Source organism: Pteropus alecto, unplaced genomic scaffold (assembly GCF_000325575.1).
Source record: "Pteropus alecto unplaced genomic scaffold, ASM32557v1 scaffold109, whole genome shotgun sequence".
NCBI lineage: Eukaryota > Metazoa > Chordata > Mammalia > Chiroptera > Pteropodidae > Pteropus > Pteropus alecto.
Genome location: NW_006494608.1, coordinates 9,901,052 through 9,924,777, shown reverse-complemented (window position 1 = coordinate 9,924,777; position 23,726 = coordinate 9,901,052). Strand labels below are relative to the sequence as shown.

At 35.0% G+C, this 23,726-nt stretch overlaps 1 protein-coding gene across 2 annotated transcripts in view; it reads right to left on the bottom strand.

The window, feature by feature from the left end:
- Positions 1-23,726, bottom strand: part of RELN (reelin) — a 457,821-nt gene that overhangs the window by 171,586 nt on the left and 262,509 nt on the right. For both annotated transcript variants that reach the window (XM_006925407.2, XM_025041934.1), the window contains exon 11: positions 12,140-12,285. In XM_006925407.2, the coding sequence (XP_006925469.1) occupies positions 12,140-12,285 (146 nt within the window). The remainder of the gene's footprint in view (positions 1-12,139; positions 12,286-23,726) is intronic.

The following is a 23,726-nucleotide window of genomic DNA, read 5'->3' as shown; positions in this document are numbered from 1 at the left end:
TCCTGTCCTGTAGTGAAGGCCTCTTAGTGAAGAATTCCCTCAATTTTTGTATGTCTGGAAAGGTCTTAATTTCTCCTTCATATCTAAAGGAGAGCTTAGCTGGATACATTATTCTAGGCTTGTAGTTCCTTTCACTTAATAGTTTAAATATTTGATTCCATTCCTTTCTGGCTTGTAAAGTTTGCTCTTAGAAGTCCATGGATAATCTAATGGGTTTTCCTTTATAAATTACCATTTTCTTCTCCCTGGCTGCCCTGAGAATTTTGTCTTTGTCACTGATTTTTGTTAATTTTAATACAGTGTGTCTTGGTGAATTATCACCTTTTTGGGTTGTGATAATTAGGTGTTCTGTTGCCTTCTTGAGTTCCAAGCTCCAGCTCATTCCTTAGAGTTGGGAAATTCTTGTCAACTATTTGTCTGAAAATGCTTTCTAGTCCCTGTTCTTTCTCCTCGCCTTCGATAATGCCCATTATTCTTATGGTTCCTCTCCTAATGGTATCAGCTAGTTCTTGAATTTCTATTTTATTATTTTTCATTCTTTGGTTTCTCTCTTCTTCCTTCTGATTTATTTCTAGATTTCTGTCTTCGATATCACTGATCCTTTCCTCTATTTGGTCGACTCTATTTCCCAAACTTGCCATTTCATTTTTCAACTCTTGCAGTATGTTATCTCCAGAAGTTCTATTTGGCTCTTTTTGAGGGTTTTGGTCTCCTTGCTGTGCTCATCTAGTTTTTCAATTCCTGAAATTGTTGAAAGGATTCATTTCAAAATTCACTGAGTTTTTTCAGTAGTACCATCCTGCATTCTCTGTCACTTAAGTTGCATATTTCTATGTCTGTAAGCTTATTTTCTGGAGATTTTTCTCTTTCTGAGATGCCTTTCTCCTTGATTGTTTATGGTGTTTAATGGACTATTTCTCCACCTGGGTATTAATGGATATGTATTCTGCTTTTTTTCTCCAGAAAGATTTATTATATAAAGGTCTCTAGCCTGCAGCAAAGAAGGTGCTTTTCTTTTGGTTTCCAGTAGGTGGCGTCTAAGCCTCTTGGATCCCTGCTTTATATAAAGCCTTAAAAATGCCCGATTTCTGATTGATATTTAATCACGCTCTCTACCCTCAGTTTCAGTGTTAGCAACAGTTTTGGTAGCGTTTGCTTGGATTCTCCTGGGGCTCTACAGTGTTCGGTCTTGGAGGATATGGAGGGAGGGGTTGGGGGTTGGGGGCTGCGCCTTAGCCTTGTTTTGCAACCACAGCCGGTAAAAATCAACTGTTGTTTTTCTGCTGTCCCACTTCTCTTATTTCTGCCCTGATGACTGGGCCCTGCCACCGGCCCAGTTGAGAACTCACAGCTTTCCCGGGCAAGGATGTTCAGGGAAGTTACTGTTCCTTCACTCCTCCCCCTCCTCCTACAGGGAGCTCCGGCACTGCAAGAGGCAGTTTCTTTGTTTCTCCCACTCCGCTGCCTGACATCCGGTGTTCTGACCTGTGGTAGATCTTATGTTCAGATCTCACACTGGGCCCTGCCACCGGCCCAGTTGAGAACTCACAGCTTTCCCGGGCAAGGATGTTCAGGGAAGTTACTGTTCCTTCACTCCTCCCCCTCCTCCTACAGGGAGCTCCGGCACTGCAAGAGGCAGTTTCTTTGTTTCTCCCACTCCGCTGCCTGACATCCGGTGTTCTGACCTGTGGTAGATCTTATGTTCAGATCCCACACTCATACATGCTGGTGTGCAGTTTGGGTGTATTTTGTAGAGTTTTAGATGTTCAAATTATTGTTGTTTCAAGGGGAGAAATCTGGGGACATCTCTCACTCCGCCATGTTTCCTTTCAATGCCAATAGCTTACAATTTGAAATGTCTCAATAAATTATATCTTAATTTAAATTATATCTCAACAAAGCTGAAATTTAAATTATATCTCAACAAAGCTGAAATTTAAAAATGTTTCTTCATGAGCTTTAAAAAAAGAATGATCTATATTCTTTGAAGAGAAATTTGGCAGTAACTATCAAAATAAAAATTACATTCATACATACATATATGTACACATACATATCTGATTCTCTAATTTTCCTTTTTCCTTTTAGGAATTTATCTTTCAGAAATACTTTAACAAGTATAAAAGGTATTATAATAATATTCTTTGTCTATCAATAGGGGTTCAGTTAGATAAACTGTTACTTTGCCTTTTTGAAATAATGATCTACATTTATTGACCAGAAGAGATATTCATAATATGTTGGTAAGTTTTCAAAAAATCAAGTTGTAGTATAGTACATAAAATGAAATTCTGGTGTAGGTTTTTTGTTTTTTTTTTTTTTGGGTATGGTCACAAAAAGCCTCAATGAAGATATGCTCCTATATGCCAACATTTTGACAAAGAGAAATGAGATTAGCATGGAGAACTTTTGATTTTTATTTTAAAAATTTGCTTTGCAATAATTAAATAATATTCAGATAAAAAGAATAAAGGCATTTAATTTATATGTATTATAATTCAGAATGAAAATTTAAATGCTGTCATTTTAGATTTATGAAAACATTAAGAATGTAAACGTAGGCAACGGAGGTCTTATATTTTAATCAGACTTGTTTCTACTATTATTGGCATAAAAGTTTCTAAAGATAATGTAACATTTCACATTATCTATGAAAAATTGTATTATTATATTTTCCAGAATATCTTAAACCAAGTTGGCAACTTTACGTTTGAAAGAGATATAGAATAAAGCCTGGCTATAAGATCCCACATTTGCCAAATCCATAGGTTTTTAATCTGCTATGACTTCTCTGAGGATGAATAAGATCATTATATCCATAAGGTCTCTATTTGAGATGAATTCTCTGATGTTTAATAAGGGATGTGCTATAGGTAAAGACCATTCCACATTAATTTATATTCATGAAGTTTATCTCCAGTACAAGTCCTGTGATGTCTAGCAAGGTATATACTTTGACTGAAGGCTTCTCATCTCCACTGCATTTATAGGTTTTCCTGTAACATTACAGTTTAGGTGAAGGTAAAGGATGAGCTCTATTTGAAGCCCTCCCTGCATGTTTGCATTTTAAAAATTATTTCCTTCAATTGGTTCTACTGTATCTCACTCAAATTCAATTTTGTTTTAGGTTTCTATTACACACATTATGTTTATTTATATGCTTGTTGGATTAACAAAAAAATTATTTGCTTTAGAATGTAGAAAGCTTTCAGCTTTCTCATAAATAAGGCAGAAATATAACCTAAACTGAGGAATGTTTGAGAAAAAAATGTATTGCCTGGGACATTACAGTCTCAATGAGTGTTAGTTCCCCTTTCTCCCCCTATAAAATATAGTGCTATTTTTGTTTTAAAATAAGCGAAGTAGATATTAAAATGAATTTCTAAATTATAATGAGAATTTTTATTTTTTTCATACTGGGATTAGCAGAGAAAAAATCTTGGACAAAGCAAAAGTGTACAGTCTGCAAAGTGTTTTTGATTAAATATCTTTAAGCAAGGGGATATTTAACTGGAAGAAAGACTGCATTTTACCTATCCTCACGTCTTTTTTACTATTTGAGATTTTGACTACAAGTTATCTGGGCCCTTAAGTTTATTATTTATGTTATCTAACTGGTCAAGTGGGTTTTGCTTTAATGAAAATAAACATGCCTGTAAAAAAAAAAAAGGCTCATTTAATACAATGTTAACTTAGACTGGCAATCTATCTTCAATTCACTTACTATGAATTATAAATTTAAAAAAATTCATCTTTAACTTTATAAGCATTTTGTGAAAAGTATTCTAATCAGAGGTAACATAATTTTTCTGGGTAGGACCAAAGGAATAATTTGTAGAAAATCACAAGAAGATGCTCATATTGTTCCGAAGAGTTCTAAATAATTTTAAAGCCTATCTTTAATAAAAGCATCAACTTACATTGAAGGGATATAATGGAAATTGTTCTTGTTGGTCTATATGCAATTTTGATTTTCAATGGTTACATGTAAGATTCTTTGGAACTATCTCCCTGAAGCAAGGAATCCAATATAAAATTGTTTTCTTTGATTTTGTATTACTTTTTTTCTTAATTTTATTCCACTGAATAGCATTACATTTAAGAAAGACATTTTGAGTCTTTAGTTGTAAGTGTGTACCACTTTGTAAGCAATGTCTTTAAAATATATAACTAATACTTTGCATTTTGGTCTCTTTATAATAAATCATCTCTCATATACCAGCTACGGCTGACCTAAGAAAACCACTGCCTGTAATCTCAGATGATCTGTTTTTAAATGTATTTCTTGAAAGAGCTTCTTCAGAGTTTACTTTATTAGGGTGTGGATGGTAGTAGAACAGGACTGTTAGGACTGGAAGTTGGAGGGAACTGAAATTAGCAGTTCAGAGACTACTATATCTGACCACTGGAAAAAGTCAGCAAAGCCAAAGCTGGGAAAAGATATTTGATCCCAGGAGAAGTCCTGTTTGCTTCCTGGCATCTTTTCTATGTCTTGTTGGTGTGCTAGAATTCTGAGTATTCTGTCATATACAGGAAGTGCTTGCCACTAGTTGCTTTTTATTTTATTTTTTAATTAGGGGAAGATTCTTCACAGAACTGATGGCAATGCCCTGGGAGAGGGCACCTGCATAAATCATTCTAAAGTACACGTGTAAATCTTTTTTGCAAGTTTAAAGAAAGAAATTCTACTTATTTTTTATTATGACAACAATATTCTCATTATTGAAAAACTGGATCATACAAAGAGCAGAAGAAAAAAAATCACCCATAAACACACTACTCTAGAGATAAGTACGATTAATATTTTACTAGTATATTTACTTTTAATGTATGTTTCCAGATAGTTGTGATAATATTGTATATATGTTTGTATTGTGCCCTTTTTCACTTACATTAATAATGTACACATTTTCCCAGGTGTTATTAACTCTTTATAAAAAGTCCATATAATAATTTATTATGCATATGCAAAACTATATTTAGTCATTGTTCTATTGTTAGATTTCAAAATACATAAATAGATAATTTTATTATTTAGTTCACTTTATGGGCTTAGGAATTAAATTCTCAATTCTCTAATGCTCCTGGATGTGTTCTAGAATAGCGGTCCACAACCTTTTTGGCATGAGGGACCAGTACTCCTGTGAGAATCTAATGCCTGATGATCTGAGGTGGAGCTGAGGTGGTGATGCTAACGCTGGGGAGTGGCTGCAAATACAGATGAAGCTTTGCTTGCTGGCCCGCCACTCATCTCCTGCTGAGCAGCCCGGTTCCTCACAGGCCACGGACCAGTACCGGTCCACAGCCTGGGGATTGGGGACTCCTGTTCTAGAGTACAGATAACCCCGAGTTATGCTTTTTAAGGTGTCAGAGTTCAGCTCTTCCTTCACGTAAATTCCTGATATTCAGGAGTTTTGTAGTCAGTGTTGGTCAGGTGACCCACTGAAGAAGAAATATAGGAAACAAAGTCATGTTGAAGAAGTAGGCTGCTGAACATTTTGGTGCCAACAACCTACTCTGATACCTTCCACAGGAAATCCCATCACTGCTAATGTGCGAGGCTTTCAGGAATGAAATCACTTCAGAAGAATGCATATTTCGTTCTTTTTTTCCCTGTGACTTCAGTAAAGAAGGTCCTCTCTTGACTAGAGAGCCAGTTGATATATTCTGAATGCTCATATGGACAGCTGGTTTATAGAGCGGGACAGGGCAATTAACCAATTCAAGAATGGCAGTGCCAAGAGCAAAAATGGTGTGTCAATGTGATGCAAATTAAAGGAGAGTCTAGAATTTCTATGAAGGAGTTCTAGAACAATTTTACCACACCTAATCATATAGATCTTATATTTTCCTATGAAAAATTACTGTTTATATTTTTAAAGATAAAATTAATTTTCCTAAATAGAATGTTAGAACTCAGGTCAAAAGCAAAGCAGAACAAGTAAGAAGTAATACGTCTTTTAACAGCTTGCAACAAGTGTACTCTGATGCATTTTAGCAGTTGCATGGTTTTAAAAGATCCAATTATCATTTTAACTAATATTGTCTTTTTTCTTAATGACACATTTCATTGTTTTATTTAGGGGTTTCACTGGATTATTTAATTTTGTTTGTGTTTCTTTTATATCTCATTAATTAATATGAGCATAATTTTCTTTGAACACAACTTTGGTCATATCCCATTACTGACAGTAATTATAGTTGGAATAACAACTAATTTTTAAGTTTTTTGTTTATTATGTGCCATGCATAGTGCAAAGTGCTATACATACACTGTTATATAAAACATCCCTTTTCATAGGGTAAAGAGTGACTCTTCAATAAGCGGTACTGGCAAAACTGGACAGACACATGAAAAAAATTAAATTGTATCGCTTTCTTATACTACCTACAAAAATAAATTCAAAATGGGTTCAAGACTTAAATGTTAGACCTGAAACCATAAAATTCCTAGAAGAAAACATAGGCAGTAAACTCTGACATTGCTATTAGCAGTTATCTTTTTGAATATATCTCCTTGCGTAAGGGAAATAAAAATATATATATATATAAATGGGACTATATCAAACTAAAATTTTTGCATAGCAAAAGAAACCATTAAGAAAATGCATAGATAACTTGCTGAACAGGAGAAGGCATTTTCAAATGATATATATGATAAAGGGTTAAAATCCAAATTATATGAAGAATACATACAACTTAACAAAAATACCAACGAACAAACAAATCAATTACAAAATGGGCAGAGGACCTGAATAGACATTTCTCGCAAGAGGACACAGAGAAGGCTAACAAACATGAAAAGATGCTAAACCGCACTAATCATCAGGGATATGCAAATTAAAACCACAATGAGATACTACCTCACACCTGTCAGAATGTCTATTATCAATAAATCAACAAACAAGTGTTGGCAAGGATGTGGAGAAAAGGGAACCCTAGTACACTGTTGGGGGGATTGTAAATTAGTGCAGCCACTATGGAAAACCATGTGGAGATTCCTCAAAAAATTAAAAATAGAGCTGCCATATGATCCAGCAATTCCATTTCTGGGTATTTATCTAAAGAAAACAAAAACACTAATTTAAATATATAGATGCACCCCTACATTCATTGTCGAATTACTAGTAACAGGCAAGATACCTGGAAGCAATCTAGATGTCCATCAAGAGCTAAATGGATAAAGAAAATATGTTATATAGTTAATATATATTATATACTATACATATATGTACAATGGAATATTATTCAGCAATAAAAAAGAATGAAATGAAATCTTGTCATTTGCGACAACACGGATGGACCTAGAGGCTATTATGCTAAGTGAAATTATCCAGATAGGTAAGAAATTTAACTTTGAGTGTGAAAATACGATGCAATATACATATGATGTATTACTGAATTGTACACCTGAAACCTAAATACTTTTATTAACCAATGTGAACCCAATAAATTTAATTTAAAAAAAGAAATAAGTCAAAGACAAATACCATATAATCTCAGTTATATGTGGAATCTAAATAAAACGAAATAAATTAATAGGCAAAACAAAACATAAAGAGACCCACAGATACACAGAACAAACTGATGGTTGCCAAAGGGGAGGAGTTGGGAAAATGGGAATAACAAAAAGAAAAAAAAGAAAAAGAAAAAGGCCTTGAGCAAAGATATAGATGTAGTACTAGTAGTTGGAAGACGGCTAGAGCACACTGAAGTCATAAAAATCATCTTTTTTAGCCCTTTTAATGCTCAAACTTAAATTTTATTTTATCTGATTGAATATCTGATATTAATATGCCACCTTCCTTCATTTTTTGCATTTGCTTGGTATATTAGTTTCTCTTCTTTGAATTTCTAGTATTATTTTAGTTTGGGTCTCTTATAAATAGCAAATATATAGCAAATTTTTAAAAACTTGCTGTGAGAATCCCATTTAATAAATGAATATAACTCACTCAAATTAATTGTGTTACTGATATGTTTAGGTTGGTTCCTGGTAAATTGTTTTCTGTTTTCTATTTACCCTATTTTTATTTACCGTTTTTTCTGTTTTCCTGAAATTTGCTGGACTAAGTCCTCTTTATCATATGCTAATCCAATGCTTTTGAAGTTGTATATCCTGTATTTGGTTTATCTACTCTTTTTCAACATACATAATTTACATTGATAGTTTTCTATTAACATTAAGAATTAACCAAGATGTATATCTTCACTCCAAGCAAAGAACTTTGGCAGTATTTCACTTCCTATTCTCTTTTTGTCAACCTCCCTTTGAACCTCTCAAGTTGAGATCAGCTGGGTTTTAATTCCAAATTGCTATTAAAATTTTTCAATAATAAATATTTAGGCTAAACTACAAGCTTCATGTTTTTCACTTGTTCACTACTCTTTCTTGAATCATATTCCTCTTGGGTTAATTTCTAGGTATATATATCTTCTAGTAATTCTTTCAGAGAGGGTAAACGTTCTGATCCCTGCATATCTGAAAAGGTTTTTATTTTTCCTGTTACTTGAAGATATTTCTTTGGAGAAGAATTTTATGTTCCAAATAATTTTCTCTCAGAAATGAAAATACTGCTTCATTTAAAAACAAAAACAAACAAACAAAAAAAAACATGCTTAGTGCTACCAAGGTAAATAAAATGAATCTCAACCAGAAGCTTTTAGGATTTCTTCTTTTATAGGTGTTTGTTCTGAAGTTTCTCCTAGATGGTCTAGGACTGGGTATTTTTCCATTCATCTTGCCAAACATTTTGATTCAGAGGAACTATGTCTTTTTTCTTCTTTCTTAAATCTCAAGCCCTTTTCTTCTATGATTTCTTCAACTATTTCATTCCATATATTCTCTTAGACTTCTCCTTCTGGAATTCCTATTATTTTTAATGTCAGAAGTGCCAATTCTGCTTCTCCACACTTTACATCTCTTTTTCTTATATCTAATGACCTTAGTTTTGGAAAGATTTCAAGACTCAAATTTCCAGCTTATTAATTTGTTCTTTACCTATGCCTATAGGTAAAGGGGGAAAATCTATTAAGTTTAACAATCATATATTTTAGTTTCTCACATTTCAATCTTTTTTTTTTTTTGCTTATAAAATGTTTTAATTTCATAAATGCAGTATGCTGTTATCCCTCTAAGGATATTAATTATACTTCTCATAAAATCTCCATTTGTTTGCTTTCCTACTTCCATTTTCTCAGTTCTTAGTTCTTTAGCTCGACACTTCTTTTCATGAAGTTGATTTTACTGAAATTTGATGATTCTAGATCTTTTGCTTAAATTTGTTTTGACTATTCTCTCTTAGTTTTGGTATAGAAATGCCAATCGAAAGGGGGCAGATGTGCTCTTGAGTGGGAACTACCATGGGGGCACCTGGCATTGCTCTGCTTCTTCATTCCGATGTCCACTTTCACTGCTTATACCTGAGGGGAGACCTCTGCTTAGAAGCGGGTATAGTGAGGCATAGTGAGGCCTCACCTTCTTGGCAGTACCTACAGAGGTATCTCAGAGCTCCATCCTGGTCCTGTGTCCAGCATCACTGACTCGGAGCAGTGCTGAGACACCTTTTGTAGTCTTACTCATCGTGTGTTGAGCTATAGTTTCCTGCTTCCATCAAATCCCTTCCTTCCCTTTCTTTTTGTATATTCCTTCCTAGTTTCTGATCCACTAGGGCATACTTTCTTGTTTTATAGTATTAAGGTAGATTCACTTGCTCATTTTCTGTAATTTCCAAGGATTTGGGGCAGGTGGGGAAGACTAGAGCATGCTTTCTTAATTCAGTTATTCTAATATTCACTGCATTTGTGGAGTTTCTCTTTAACATGAATACTCTAGTGACAGCAATAAAAAGAATATTTTTTAAAAGTATCTAATAGTAAAAACAGACAATGTTTGCATTTGGGATGAAAGACAAGTACACAAATTCCGTATTGTAGCAATGTGTTTTTCTATAAAAGTGCCTCCGATCTAAAGACGCCTCGGCTAGGTGAAATATGGTAGTTGCTAATTAAATGATGTGTTTGTAAGGTTAAGCCAAAGTTCAGAAAGACTCACATAAATTAGCAGTGTATCTATTAAAGTTTCTCTCTTACTGAAGTAACAGATGTGTCTTATTTAGGAAAAAAAAAAAAACACCTTTAAAATACCACTTTAAAAAAACTAAACTGATCAACGCTGGATTTGGGACAGCTTTGTGATATTAAAGGCAAACAGCTCTTATATCTTTGTGATCTAAGATCAAATACTTTGATTCAATGGTAAGAAAACAGGTAAATCTGGGAAAGTGGGTTCCAAAAATGTCATAACGACTCAGTTGCTTTTTTTTCTTTCTACATTAATAATTTAATTTTTAAATTGTTTTTAAAAATTGACCTCAGAGCTACATAATTCAATTAACTCAATTGGTCGCTCTTAAATCCCACCTATGTTTTCTATCTATTTTAGCAGGTGAGCTTATAATGATAAATTGTCTATATGGGTTCTGATGGTTGAGGAGAAGAATGACACAAATATTCTATAAACCTGCCAGAGAAAACAAAACACATCGAGAATTTCACTACCAGATTCCTAATTTTTTTTTAGTCAGCTCTTACCCTCGGTAAAAATGCTGCACATTAATTTGATTTTGTGACAGAATTTTTTTTTCCTAGAAGCTATGATTAAAAATTATAACAACATTCTTTTCTATACCAATAAAGCAGCATTTGTAGTGTAGTGTAGGTTACAAAGGAAAGCAGCCAAATGCCTGGGTATATCCAGGAGATGAGAAAGAGGAGCAGTGGTTTCTAGTCCCTCAAGGAGATACTGGAGTGACAGTGGGTGTGGAATTTTAGAGGTGACAGGAACCTAAGAGAAGGACTTTGTGGACTAAAGGGCCTGAGCAGAGGTCAATGGTAAGTCCCAAGAGGGTAGAGTCCCTAGTGTCAACCTCCTTCAGAGGCCTGCCTTGGCCTGTTACACAGGCTGGACCTGAGATTTCCCTGGGTCAAGGAGGAGCAGACTAGGTCAACCACAGCAGAAATCTAGCTTTTGGCAGTGAAAGACTCCAATGTGGAAGCAAGGAATAATAGCAGCAGTGGCGGGCTCAGGCTGCTGGTCAGATTCCCTCTTACTGGGTCTGAATGCAATTCCTGGGCAACGTACGGGAAGTGGGGAGCTCAAGAGAGCAATGTTGGCCTTCTTGTCACTCAGGCACTTAGAAGTTCCATTCCATTTTGATTTAATTTGTTGAGAGATCAGAGAGACACGATAATATCTTGAATGTTGTGTTACAGAAAAGTTTCTCACAGTTAAGAATTAAGTTACTGCTACTTCATATTCCTTAAGAAATTAATGTTATTTTATTCATCCTCACTGTAGTATTAGAAAACATACACTAAACAATTGGATCTGGTGTTCTGATTACATGTGTTTATTACAGAAGAAAAGCCAGGTGAGAACCAGGAAATTTCTAGAATTTCTTCCTCACTTCACTACTTTATGGATTTTGATTCACTGAACTTGTTAATATTTTTTAACTTGAACGTCTGAAAATACTGCTTGAGTAATAGGAGATATCTTAGGGACACAAGATCCAGAAGAAGGCGCACAGCTCAGAACGGCCAGAAAATACTATCACCAAACCATCCTCACTGCTTCGGGTCTCTTATCTACTGTAATCTTGGCCCCATATTTCTCCTTTAAAAATCTCTAAAAGATAAATTTTATATCCAAACAAATATTTATTTTTAGGTCAGAAACACATTCTACTGAAAATCAGGTAGCAGCATCTTTAAATCTCAGACTTCAGGAAGACAACTGAAAGTCTTAGTAGTAGTGAAAATATTTTATATTATGCACACTTTGAAAATAAACTTTCTTCCAGCAAAAGCTGAATAAACAAAGATGAGATATTAGTGAAGATGAGATATTAGTGAAAGATGAGATATCAACTGAAGATAAAAGGCATTTATAATCACAAATTTTTAATATGCATAAAAATAGCCGATTATGAATAAAGAATTATTAGGATAAGTGTAACCCCTTTGGGTTGTGTATTCTAAGACCATCAGCATTGGTATTTAACAATATGCATTTAAAATATGTCCAGTGGAATAAATGTAAGTGCTATACACAGCATGGGAGATAACAATTACTTACCCTGTAGGCTGGCTCTCAAATTCTTCTGACCACTGGTCTTGAATATCCTCTGTAGAAAGATCTACGTCCCGGGTGGTGGCGAAATTAAACTCACTGCCTTCATTTCCATGGAAATAAATGGAGTTTCCATCTGACTGACAGCTATGCTGTAGATAAAAAGAGAGCATGGGGTGGCTGTTGAATTGGTTTTGTAGCTGTATCTGTCTTACTCATGTATAATTAGAGTTTTTAGAAAAGTCGTTATATTATTCCCTCTATGATGGACTCTCAAATCAAAGAGCTCGTTACCTCTTTTTTTTTCTTGTCTAATTCAATTACACTTTCTTTCTGACTTATTATGTTTTTATAAAAAAAGAATCAAGAGGCCTTTGAGCTTTGCCACCTCAGCCTTCAGTACAAAACAAGAATATTTTAATTGAAATAGTTTCTCATTTTTACCATAGTCCTTGTTGTGGGGATTAAGTGTAATAATGACTTGTCATATATTTTCAATACTGTGGTTATGGGCTAAATCACAGTGACCTTTTCAATATTCCATATATTTCTGGCTTGCCATTCGAGCCTTTCACAATTTGTCTGTAAATGGGATATGAGTAGAAGAGCCAGCTAATCAAAACATGGAATACAGAAAAGGTCAAAGTAGTCACTGATATGATCACATAGCCTTAGCTACCTTCTGTAAAAGTTTCGGACCAGACCTAAGAAGTGCATGATTTCCCCAATGAGGAGCTGGGAAATCACAAACTTTGTTATTCTCCAAAAGAACACTAGGCTTACAAAGAGTAAAGAAAAATAATTTCTTGTGATACTATTTTTTTACACTATATTTTTTTCAGCTTAAATTGAAAAAGGCAAGATCAACCTCTGGAGCTGAGTAAACTTAGTATTTACTTTAAAAAATATGATAAGTTTGTATTAATCATTTTTGATAATAAGTCATCTATAAAGAAATGTTAGTAAACAAAAGATTGAACATTCTTTTAAGTTTTATATTCTTTTAAAATAAAAAAGATATGAAGAAAAATAGTTGGGCAGAAAATATCAGTTACTCTATATTCTGTAGGGCAGGGATAATGTCCATTTTATTCTATATTCCAGGTCTTAGCACAGTGCTTGGCAAGTAGTGAGTATTCAAAAATATTCATTGAATATTTCAATAACTAAATGAATGAATGATATGGTTATGTCTTTTCAGGTAATTAATCTTTTATGGGGAGAGCTCACTATGTAGGAGGCATTAAGGAAAATATTGGGAGAAAGGGGTTTATAATGAAGTATAATAATATATAACCTTTGCTCTAAAAAAAGATCCTGGTCTAGTCGAGATACATCAAAGATAGATCTCAAGCTAGGCAACACATGGTAAGTGCTAATGAGTAAGAGAGGGTAGAAATCATTGTGTCCAGGGCTGGTCTAGGTGAGTAGGCTTCCTAGATGAGCAGGTCTTCAATTGGCTTTAAAGTATGGATAAAAATCCAAGTTGGATGACAAATATGAATGAATTATAAAGGTGATAAGTAGGTATGATTTGCAGAATTAGACAGTAGTCTGACAGTAAAGGATCTTAAATGGTAGTCTAAGAGATTTCTATAATATTCTGTTGGCAATGGTGTTCTAGAACAGGGGACTGCTGTGTACAAAGAAACGTTTTATGACAATTAAGCTGGTTAAGACTGGTAAAGTCAATTGGGGGAGGAATCAGACTACTATATTGAAAGAGTAAATAAAGCTTTCAGCAGCTCCCATAAGTTCAAAAGAGTCAGAGCATAAGACCTTGGGGAAGTCATTTCACAGCACTTAGATGTAAGGCACATCCACTGGGCCTGTCATCATCTTAACATAATTATTTCACTACTCCTCCAAGATTTATATTATTAACCTATTTGATGCATATTTTAATTTAATTGAGATTGAAATTTTATGTAAAAGATCAAATTCTTATAAAACTAGACAGCATATTGTTAAACACATTTCACAAAATTAAAATGACTTGGTGTTTTAGGAAACTAAAAATATATTTAAAGTATCTTTCTCTTACTTATTTTGCTGTTACTAAACACATTTGGTAGTTGAATAGACCATTTGTAATTGTACAACATTGAAAATTTGCTATTAAATATACATTTTTGTCACTATAGCAGCATAATACCAGTATACAAAACACAAGTAATATTTATCGTATCAAGTATGAAGAAAGCAACCTGAAAAAAATTGTTAACCGATATCATAATAGTAGGATCTAAAAACTAGTAGGAACTGTCTTTAGCAAGTGGTTTATACCAGTCAGTATTCATGTTCGCATTGAAAACATCCTAATCATGCCTGTCAAGTTTAAGGGAAGATTTACAGTTAGCTCTACTATCCCTTCCCAAATAGACCCCATGTTCTTAGGGTATGACAGAGGAGAAGTACTGCTCTTTGAATATTCTCTCCTTCACAGTCTTAGTACAGTGCCATGTTATCAAAGTTGTGACACACCCAAAGTAAACAGCCACAGCTCAGGGGGAGTCTGCTCAACCTTCCCTGTCTCAGAGTAGAATAGGGCTGCCCTTTGCTGGAGAGCGGGGCCTGGAGATGAATAGAACCCACACACAGATGGCCTGCTCTGCTCCCCACCATGCTAAGATCACGGTATGATTTCTGCCTCACCATTCTGAGTAGAACCCAATGTTTTCCAAGATTGAAGCAACGGTGATATGAGCCAGCAGGGTAATATTAGGAGTACAAAATAGGGGATAGTCTGTGAAACTGGCTAGTCTTGAGATAGTCTTGCTCAACAAATAGTTGAGCAAGAAATGGGCCTACTGAGAAGTTGATTATGTATAGGTCCTGTATTTAAGAATATCTCAAAGGGTAGGGGGCCAGTTTAGGGTTCTTATTCGGAGGATTCCTAAGTCAATTTATAAGGCAAATTAAAGTTTCATGTTAATTCTATTTTAGGAGCAGTCACAGGGACTCATGTCCCGGGACTGACCTGGCTTCCCAGATGTCTCCAAGCTAAGAATTTATGCCTGACTGCCCTGAGTCTCTGCTTATTTGAGATTGTACTTCTGCCTCTGAATGGGAATCTATGGCCTGCTTGGCTAGAGGTTGCTTGAACTTTTTCCGAGAATCTACCTCAGTTAATTTAGGCTTTACACAAATCAAGGAAATTAAGATCGAAAAAGAACAAAATACTGGAAACCAAAAACAATCAAAAGGACAAGGAATTAAAACTTAGTTACTATCCATCCTTAAGGAGTTTGGGGACTGGAATCAGAAAGCATGTTTCCAATACATATCTCTACTTAATGGCTACATGGTTTCACACAAGTCATTTAACTCCTCTAGGCCTTAGTTTCTCAGGCTGTAGAATGGAGCCAATTGTATCTATTCCCTAGAGATAATGTTAAAAATACAAATAACATTACACGTAGAAGTGCTTTTTTGAAACTTCTAAGAGCTATAAAATATTGTTATTTTATTTCTGAATATGTGCTTTTCCCAAAAATAAGCTATTATATTCCACATTCTTAGCAGTAGGTGATAGAGAAATCAGAGACTATTTAAATCTATTTTTAATTGTGTTTCTCATTAAAATTCTTCAGATCAACTTCAAACCTTTAGTAAAATGCAAAAGACTATTTCCCACAATGCAATATGATAAAAATACTGCAAACACTCATTCATTTTCAGGGCAGATAGAACCATCAATTAGAAATTTAAAAGCCCTCCAAATTTTGGCAGATTACCAAATATTCTCATAAGACAGGGAAATTCAATAATGGAAGATGTCTGTTGCTGCTTTTCTTACAGATGCATTGTATAACATCGATGTACTATGTTAAAAATCCAAACAAAGTGTGCGTCGAAAGTATGAAAAGAATTTCAGAAAACTGCTCTCAGTGATTTTAATACCCAGCTGTTTTTGTTCAGCATCTATTCAAACTCATGTCATTTATATGCAGTAACAATTAAAATCTAAACAACTTCAAATGACAATTAAATGAGCTCGTGCTATGATAAAAACAAGAATATTTTGCAATCTATCAGGTTTTCTTGAGCAAATGATTATAAATAGCATGTGACTTCCTAAGTCATAGCTTTTGATTGATTTATGGCATCAGGTAACTAGCATTTATTCTGGATAAATGACAGTATAAATTCTGCATAGTTCTAAATATTTCTTTCTATTTCTAGCCCTTCTAATGTACATTAATTATAATTATTTTTACGTTGTTTCATTATTTTCAGCATTGATCAATGACATTCACTTTATAATTCTAAGTACTAGCAGATCTCCAATTATTAAAAATCCCTTAAACATAGTCCTTATTTGTTTCTATTTATCTATCAAAAATATTTTCCTATTTTGCTGTTATCTGGGTTTCCTTTACTTGAAAAGCAGAACACAGTGTAACTAAGTGACAAGAATTTGCCATTCAGAAAAGCATCAACAGGAAATATCAGTGCAAATTCCTCAATATAACAAGTCCTTGGCCACAATTCAGGATAGCATTTTTCTAAGGTTGTTCCCTATACTCTGCGGTAAATATTAATGATTTCACCCCTGTACTTGTAAAAGTACTTGCAATTGCCTCCACCATAGTTTAATTAGGTTTTCAGCAAAGATGAACACTGAGGCACCTCTTAATATTATCTCCCCAGGGTCTAATGGTCCTGATGGTTCTTTCAAGCATCTGTAGCCTTGCAATTTATTTTTTTACAATATCCTTTTTGTTGGAATGAGTATATTGGGCATTTGGGCAATGCCAGCTTGCAGAGAGCTGATGGCAGATGGAATGAAATCTGCCTAGTATGCTTTCCCCTCCACATGAGCAGAGAGCCATCCATTTCCTCCATTAAGGAGTTGTCACTCAGCCCACCCAGCTGGAAGACCACTTTTGATAGCCAAGCTGGCTGGTGGCAGACAATTCAGATACAAAGTGCACTTTAGAAGGAAGCTAAAACATCATTTGTAGGAAAATTGAAAATGCATGGCTTCCACCACAGCCAATTTTTTAATGACTGTAATATTTTAAGTGATTATTTTTGCCACTTCAGATTGCTCCTTAGAGAGGAGAGGTTTTTTTAATTAAAATCTAGGCAATGCAAACAGATGAGATATGAGGAGCAGAGAAAGAGAAATAAGATGAATAAAATTAATTAAAATGGCATTGTTGGCAGAGTCATAAATTAGTCGCTATCCGGCTGGAAATAAAATATTTTTGTATAGTAGTTTCTGGATTGAAGTGAGATATGTGATTGAGTGGAAATTGACTGACTTACAGCTTACATATCATTGTGTTTCCTAAGCCTTTCACTATGCTATAGATTTATCATATAGAAATACATATTTCCTATATTGTTCAATGGTTTTTAAAGGTACAGACTCTCATGCTATTAAAAAACTCAAAATAAGAAGAAAACGATTTCCTTCATGAGGTAAAATGAATTTCGGTCATTTCCCACACATTCAATTTCTAGGAAATTTAATGCCAGTTAAAAAACTGAAAACTTGGCTATGAACACAGTCCAGGTGCAGGAGGGCTGAAGTGCATGTTCTCTAGTCAATACAATAGATGTGACCATGGCAAGTGAATTTTAGGGAGCTTAAGGAGTATTTTTTCTCATTATTTTCTGGATTCATTAAGCATTCACATTTGAACCACTTTATACTAAAATTCATAAAGATTCAATTTATTGTATATTTGGTGACAAGTGTATAATTACTTGGCAATAGTTATGACAACTCTAAAATGGCAATAGTGACAGATTTGAATTGGAGTAATGAGAGGAAGAATAACAATGTAAAATTCTATAGGGAAGTTGTTAACCTTGTCTGTGGGGATCAACTTGACTTTCACAGTGTCTGAGGATTTCAAACTTGCCTCTTCAAATTAAGGCCAAATATGCAGAACATGGGAGCCTGCAAGACACTGAGGAATGAAAGGGCCAGGCTTTATAGTAAAACATACTTGGCTATGAAAATCAAAGCTATTTGATCTTGGGGAAGCCACTTGGCCTCTCTGAGCCTCTGTTTTTTCATCTATGTAAGGGGGATAACTATGAGGATCAGATGAGATATAGTAGGTAACAAACCTACTAAAGATTAGTGAATCTTAGGAAATCAGTAAATATTAATTTCCTCCCCCTGTTTTTGTCCCCATCTTCATTCATTCATTTAACAAACTTTAATGAGTTTCACTATGCAAGTTATTGTGCTATGTGCTGTCTAGGTACAAAGCTGATGGAAAATGCTATGATGTTTTTGATGTTCATATAGAATAAAATAAATTTTACTTACTGAATATTGTCATAACTTAATTAGTGATTAAATGTGTCAGCTTCAGACCAAAAACAAACAAAAAAATAGGTGCATTAGACAGGGAGGCTCTGGGGATTTTTTGAATGGTTATTTTCAATAGAATTTATCAAAATTATTTGTTTCTGTGTTACTGCCACTCTTGTCATGGTGATTTGGCTCAATTCCATGTTTCACTAATGCTATTCCACATTAATTACTGTACAAACAGGCCACATTGGGGGAAATTGTGAAAAGCACACTACTTACATTTAACCCTTCATCCCCAAAGTACTCTTATTAGCCTAACAAATTATATTCTGGCTCATTCTACAATATCATGTACCCAGCTCTTGGGGGAAACATGACAATAAGAGCAATGTAATCCAAAGTGAAAAACATCCCAAGCAAAGGGAATTTAGGTAGACAGCATGCAATTAACCAAGCTGGAATCTGGCCAGAAAATCACAGTTAACATTCCGATTCTTAATGGAAAAAGACATGGGAACATGGACTAGCTACAAGTCTTACTGAGCTCAGGTTTATCCTCATTAGAAAGCCAGGACTCAAATCCCACAAGTTACAGACCAGATAGTTTCCAGTACAATGATTTGCAAAGCACATTTCTGGAAAACATATCTGATTTCTTCCTGTTGGACCTTATATTCAAAAAAAAAAAAAAATCATTAAATGAATTGCTGAAACAATTTTCTGGGGTGTTCAATTTCTAGAAGAAAATTTGGGCATTGTAGGAGGCAGGTATTGCTCTGCCAGAGTATTATATTCCCAAAAAGCATGTTTAAAAATAAATTCTGCTTTGAATGTTAATCATCCCTTTCACCATTTGTCTTAGATTTTTTTCATTAGTCTCAACTTACATTAAGACTTTAAATTTTCAGACAAATTAATTTACATGTTTTTATAATTTGGATGTAATGATCTTTGTTTTCCATTAACAATTTAACTATTTGTAACAATAGTATTAGACAGATGACAGCAGAATCCCAGAATGAAAGCTTCAATTCTTATTTAGTATTGAAGATTTGCCTCGTGTCCACTGGGACAATGAATTTGGCAAATGCCTAATGTATAAGAACTATAAGAAAATAGATAAACTCTCCTGTTCTGACTTAATGCTTCTCCTTAATGGATTGTTTTACTTAATGGCTTTTGTATTCGTTAGGGCCTTTGGTGTTGGTTAAACTAGAGATTTGTCATTACCGGATATTTGTCAATAGTAAATGTAGGAAAGAGAAGGGGTCTAACTGAAAGTAGTAGTAGAAAGAAGATTACGATATGACCCTTCTAAATTCTGAATACTTAGTTACTCCAAATCCTTGGCACAAATTTGCAAAATTTAATAATTTAATTTTAAGGGAATTTCTTTCAAATACATGTGATCAAATCACAGCCTATTCTAAAAGACAAACCTTTATAACAGAATCTGTGACATTTAGTGCTGACTTACTTTCCAACACAAGTTGACATAAATGTGTAGAAAGAATAATCTGGAATTCTTTGCTATCCACACAATGAACTAGGGTAATAAATAGAAAAAGATTATCGGGTGCAGGCACAGCAATCAGAGTGGGAAGATTTCTTAAAAATAAAAAATATGTGTAACAGCACCTATCTCACAGTGATCTGCATTTAATCTGTGAGTCAATTCCAGAGCTGACAGAAGCTGATGATTTATGCCTTTGCAATCTGAGAGTAACCAGAGTAGTCAAGCAGATATAAACATTTATTAATGGTGAGTGAGCAAAGCACACACGTGTGCGCACACACACACATACACACACACATCCCCCCAAGGAGCCATGGATGATTGATGCTTTCAAAATACAGATTTTGGCTACCTCTAAAGATGAGAGTAAACAAACAAAATGAAGCAGTTGCTTGACCAATATTCACGTCCATGGCATACTGATCCATTTGGAAACTCTGTTTCATGGGGTACTACTATTAAAGGGTGAGGAAAACAGAAAAAACACAAACCGAAACCTGGTCACAGCTCTTTCCTAATCATTTGTCCCTGGGTTCTCCTCTGAGTACTTGCAGTTCTCTTTGATGGTGACTCATGGAAAGCAGGCAGCTGCAGCAGCACCTGGTTTACCTTTTGAAAACTTACATTTCTCTTTGAACTTGAAATTAGGATATTTGCAGATTGCGGGACTTGTGTTTGAGGAGTTGAAAACAGATGACTTTGATGAACTTGTCCAGATGTTTCAAGAGTGACTAAGGAAAATTAGTCGCTAAACATCCAGGGTCTTTATAGACACCCATGTTCATCTACTACAGATATAAAACTTGGACGATAGCACCTTTCTCACGGTGCTGGTACCTACAAAGCATTCATGAAATGCCATCATTACTACTATTTCTACTATTCCTATTATTGTTATCATCACTATGATTACTATTATTATTTATTATTTTCCAGTATACAAGCTACTGCAAGTATCATTCTGAGATATGAGAATCCCACTCAAGGTGAAACACTGATTCTTGATACTATATGTTTTTAATGAAAGGGACCAAAAAAATCGGTTCATTTCCTTTAAACCTTGACCACTGTCACCGAGTTGGTGTATCAGAAGTTGCCTTGAATTAATTATTTTCCCACTTCAGGCAGGAAGAATGTGCCTTCCATTCTTAAATGTGGCACAAACACCCCCAGCCACCTGACAGAGAGAGGCACTGCCCAGGATGGCAGCCATAGCAGCAATAGCTATTCTAGCAACTGCAAATGCTAGAATAGCTACTGGCAGAGTACATTCCGCATCTTTAGAATAGGAAAAACTTACACAAATAATCCTTGATTAGTCTGGAAATTATATACAAAAGTTTAAAAGGATGAAATATTCTGTGAAAGAAGGCAAAATCACCACAACCAATAACTAAGACAGGTAATTCAACATGGACAAGGATTCGGGCTTCTTGCTTGGCTGAGTCCTCGATCTGCTTGTTGTGGGAGATCGCTAATGAGGCTGTGGTGCTCTGGGGAGCTTTCTGACTTGCAGCACTATATTTATTGGCATTTAGAGCCCCACCTGTTTAGTAATGAACAAAGGGCTGCTTAGGGATTTGTGGGAAATAAAACGTCATGATGGTAATTAGAAGCATAGAATGTGGTGTGCCTTTTCTTCCACATGGGCAAGTTCTCTGGAAAAACATTGGAAGATGAATCAAGCAAGGCCATGAATTTGTAAGGAGAATGGAGGAGAAACACGGATAGCTATATAAGAAAAACATTAGTTCTCTAATCTTACAGTCCTCCCAAATCAAAAAGTACAACAAATATAAGGCCAGGTTTGTGTTAAAAACTGGTACTGTTATACATCTATTTCATATTAATTACTAAAGAACCAACAGATGGTAATGGCCTTCTACCAACCCAGGGCAGATTTAAACTGGTGACCTATAATTGCAATTCCCCAGATCACATAAACTCAAGTTAATTACTCTATTAGGTCTTATATCATTCTGCCCTACTTGAGGTAAACAAGGACAGGCTCAGATAAAACGAATTAAATATTCCCAAAGAAACCAAAGAATAAATCTAAAGACGACAAGGAGAAATATGTACTGTGAATGCCAGTGACTCATTTTTATCTTTCCTATTTGACCTGACACTCTCAAATATTATTTTCAAGATCATCAGCTGGACAGTTTATATGCTCATCACTCTCTATTTACTTGTTTTATGAAAGTAGCACTTAAAATCATTTGTTTTTAATAATAAAAACTATTAATAATTCCAATTACATGAAAGGCACTGAAACTTAATTCCAGTGGAAACTATTTCTTATTTTGATTGACAAAGGTTACGATACTTGTGTCCAATACAATCAATTTAGTGCATTTGATTTTGATATTACTTTAATAATATATAAGGAAGACATAATTTGTGAAGTCTATAATTTTTCTGTTGTGTTCCTTTCCCTCTCATAACTGGAGCTGTCAGCTCAAGCCTTTGCATTCTACTCATTTTCCTTTATATTCACCTCTTTGTGGAGCTTATTTTTTCTCAAAGTTTTCAATGAAGAGGACACATATTTATTAAGCCACTTCTATGTGCCAGGCACTGTGCTAAGGGTATTACATGTATTTTCTTATTTAATTATCACAACATGAGGAGCATATTATTATTAGCCCTGTTATAGGTGAGGACACTGAGGAACTGAGAGGTTAAATAACATGGCTAATGAATGGTGAAGCCAAGATATAAATCAAGAGTTAAGCCAATTTTCTCAACACTTGTACGATATCCAGTCCTGTTCACAACATTTTCATCACTGAATATGAAATTCATTTCCTTTGTCCATACACTAGATATTTTTGTTATTTTTTCCAGCTTTTCATCCATGCAATTAATACCTAATAATCTATCATGTACCACACATCGGAAATTCAAAAAAGGTTGGAATAGTCCCTGAGCTTAAGAAGCTAACATTCTAACCAGGGAGAAAGAAACAAATAAAAGATAAAGCAATGTTGTAAATGCTCTCGTAGAAGTAAATGTCCAGTGCAATGGAATGTTGAAATGGAACTAGTTTTGTGTAGGTTTTAGTTGAGGCTCCAAGAAAATAGGTGGCGTACTCCAAAGTGAGGTGATGGACCAACTCTAAAGACCTAGCAAAAGAGATGGTAAAAGGGCTCAGTCACTTACTCACATTGAAGGTATATAGCTTGAAGGTGACATGAGTAGGAAGCTGGACAACAGAGAGACAATTTCTTTAGAGAGGGTTGTGAATACCATTCATGCCCAAGTCGGAGGAGGAGGGCATCTGCCCTCCCCTCAAGCCCGGTGTATAGGACTTCAAGGACACCACCTGGAGGACACGCTTTATGGGCTGAGACTAGTGCCTGGAGCTGCCTGCAAGGTGGCTGGTTAAGAAAAGAGATGCACTTAGAAGAAGTAACTGCTGTCCTCCCAATGATGGAGCCAAGGCGAATGTTTACCATAGACTAGGCTTGGGCTGTTCACACAAGAGGCAACCTAGTTTGTCTAAGAAGGGTTCCCTGGAGGGGCAAGGAGCCCTCAGCAAAAAAAAGTTGTAGTCATTAGCCAGCAGCCCGGTGGCTAAGGCTGTGGAAACAGACATGAAAGATGCATAGGAGAACTGTATCCCAAGCTTTGGTGAGGTGTGGGGAGATTTCCAAAGAGCCTACTGCTACCAACAGAAATAGAGATAGAAGTAGGGAGAGAGAGAGAGAGAGAGAGAGAGAGAGAGAGAGAGAGAGAGAGAGAGAGAGAAAGGGGGGAGGGATGATGACTGAAATTTTTTTAAAAAGTAAAGA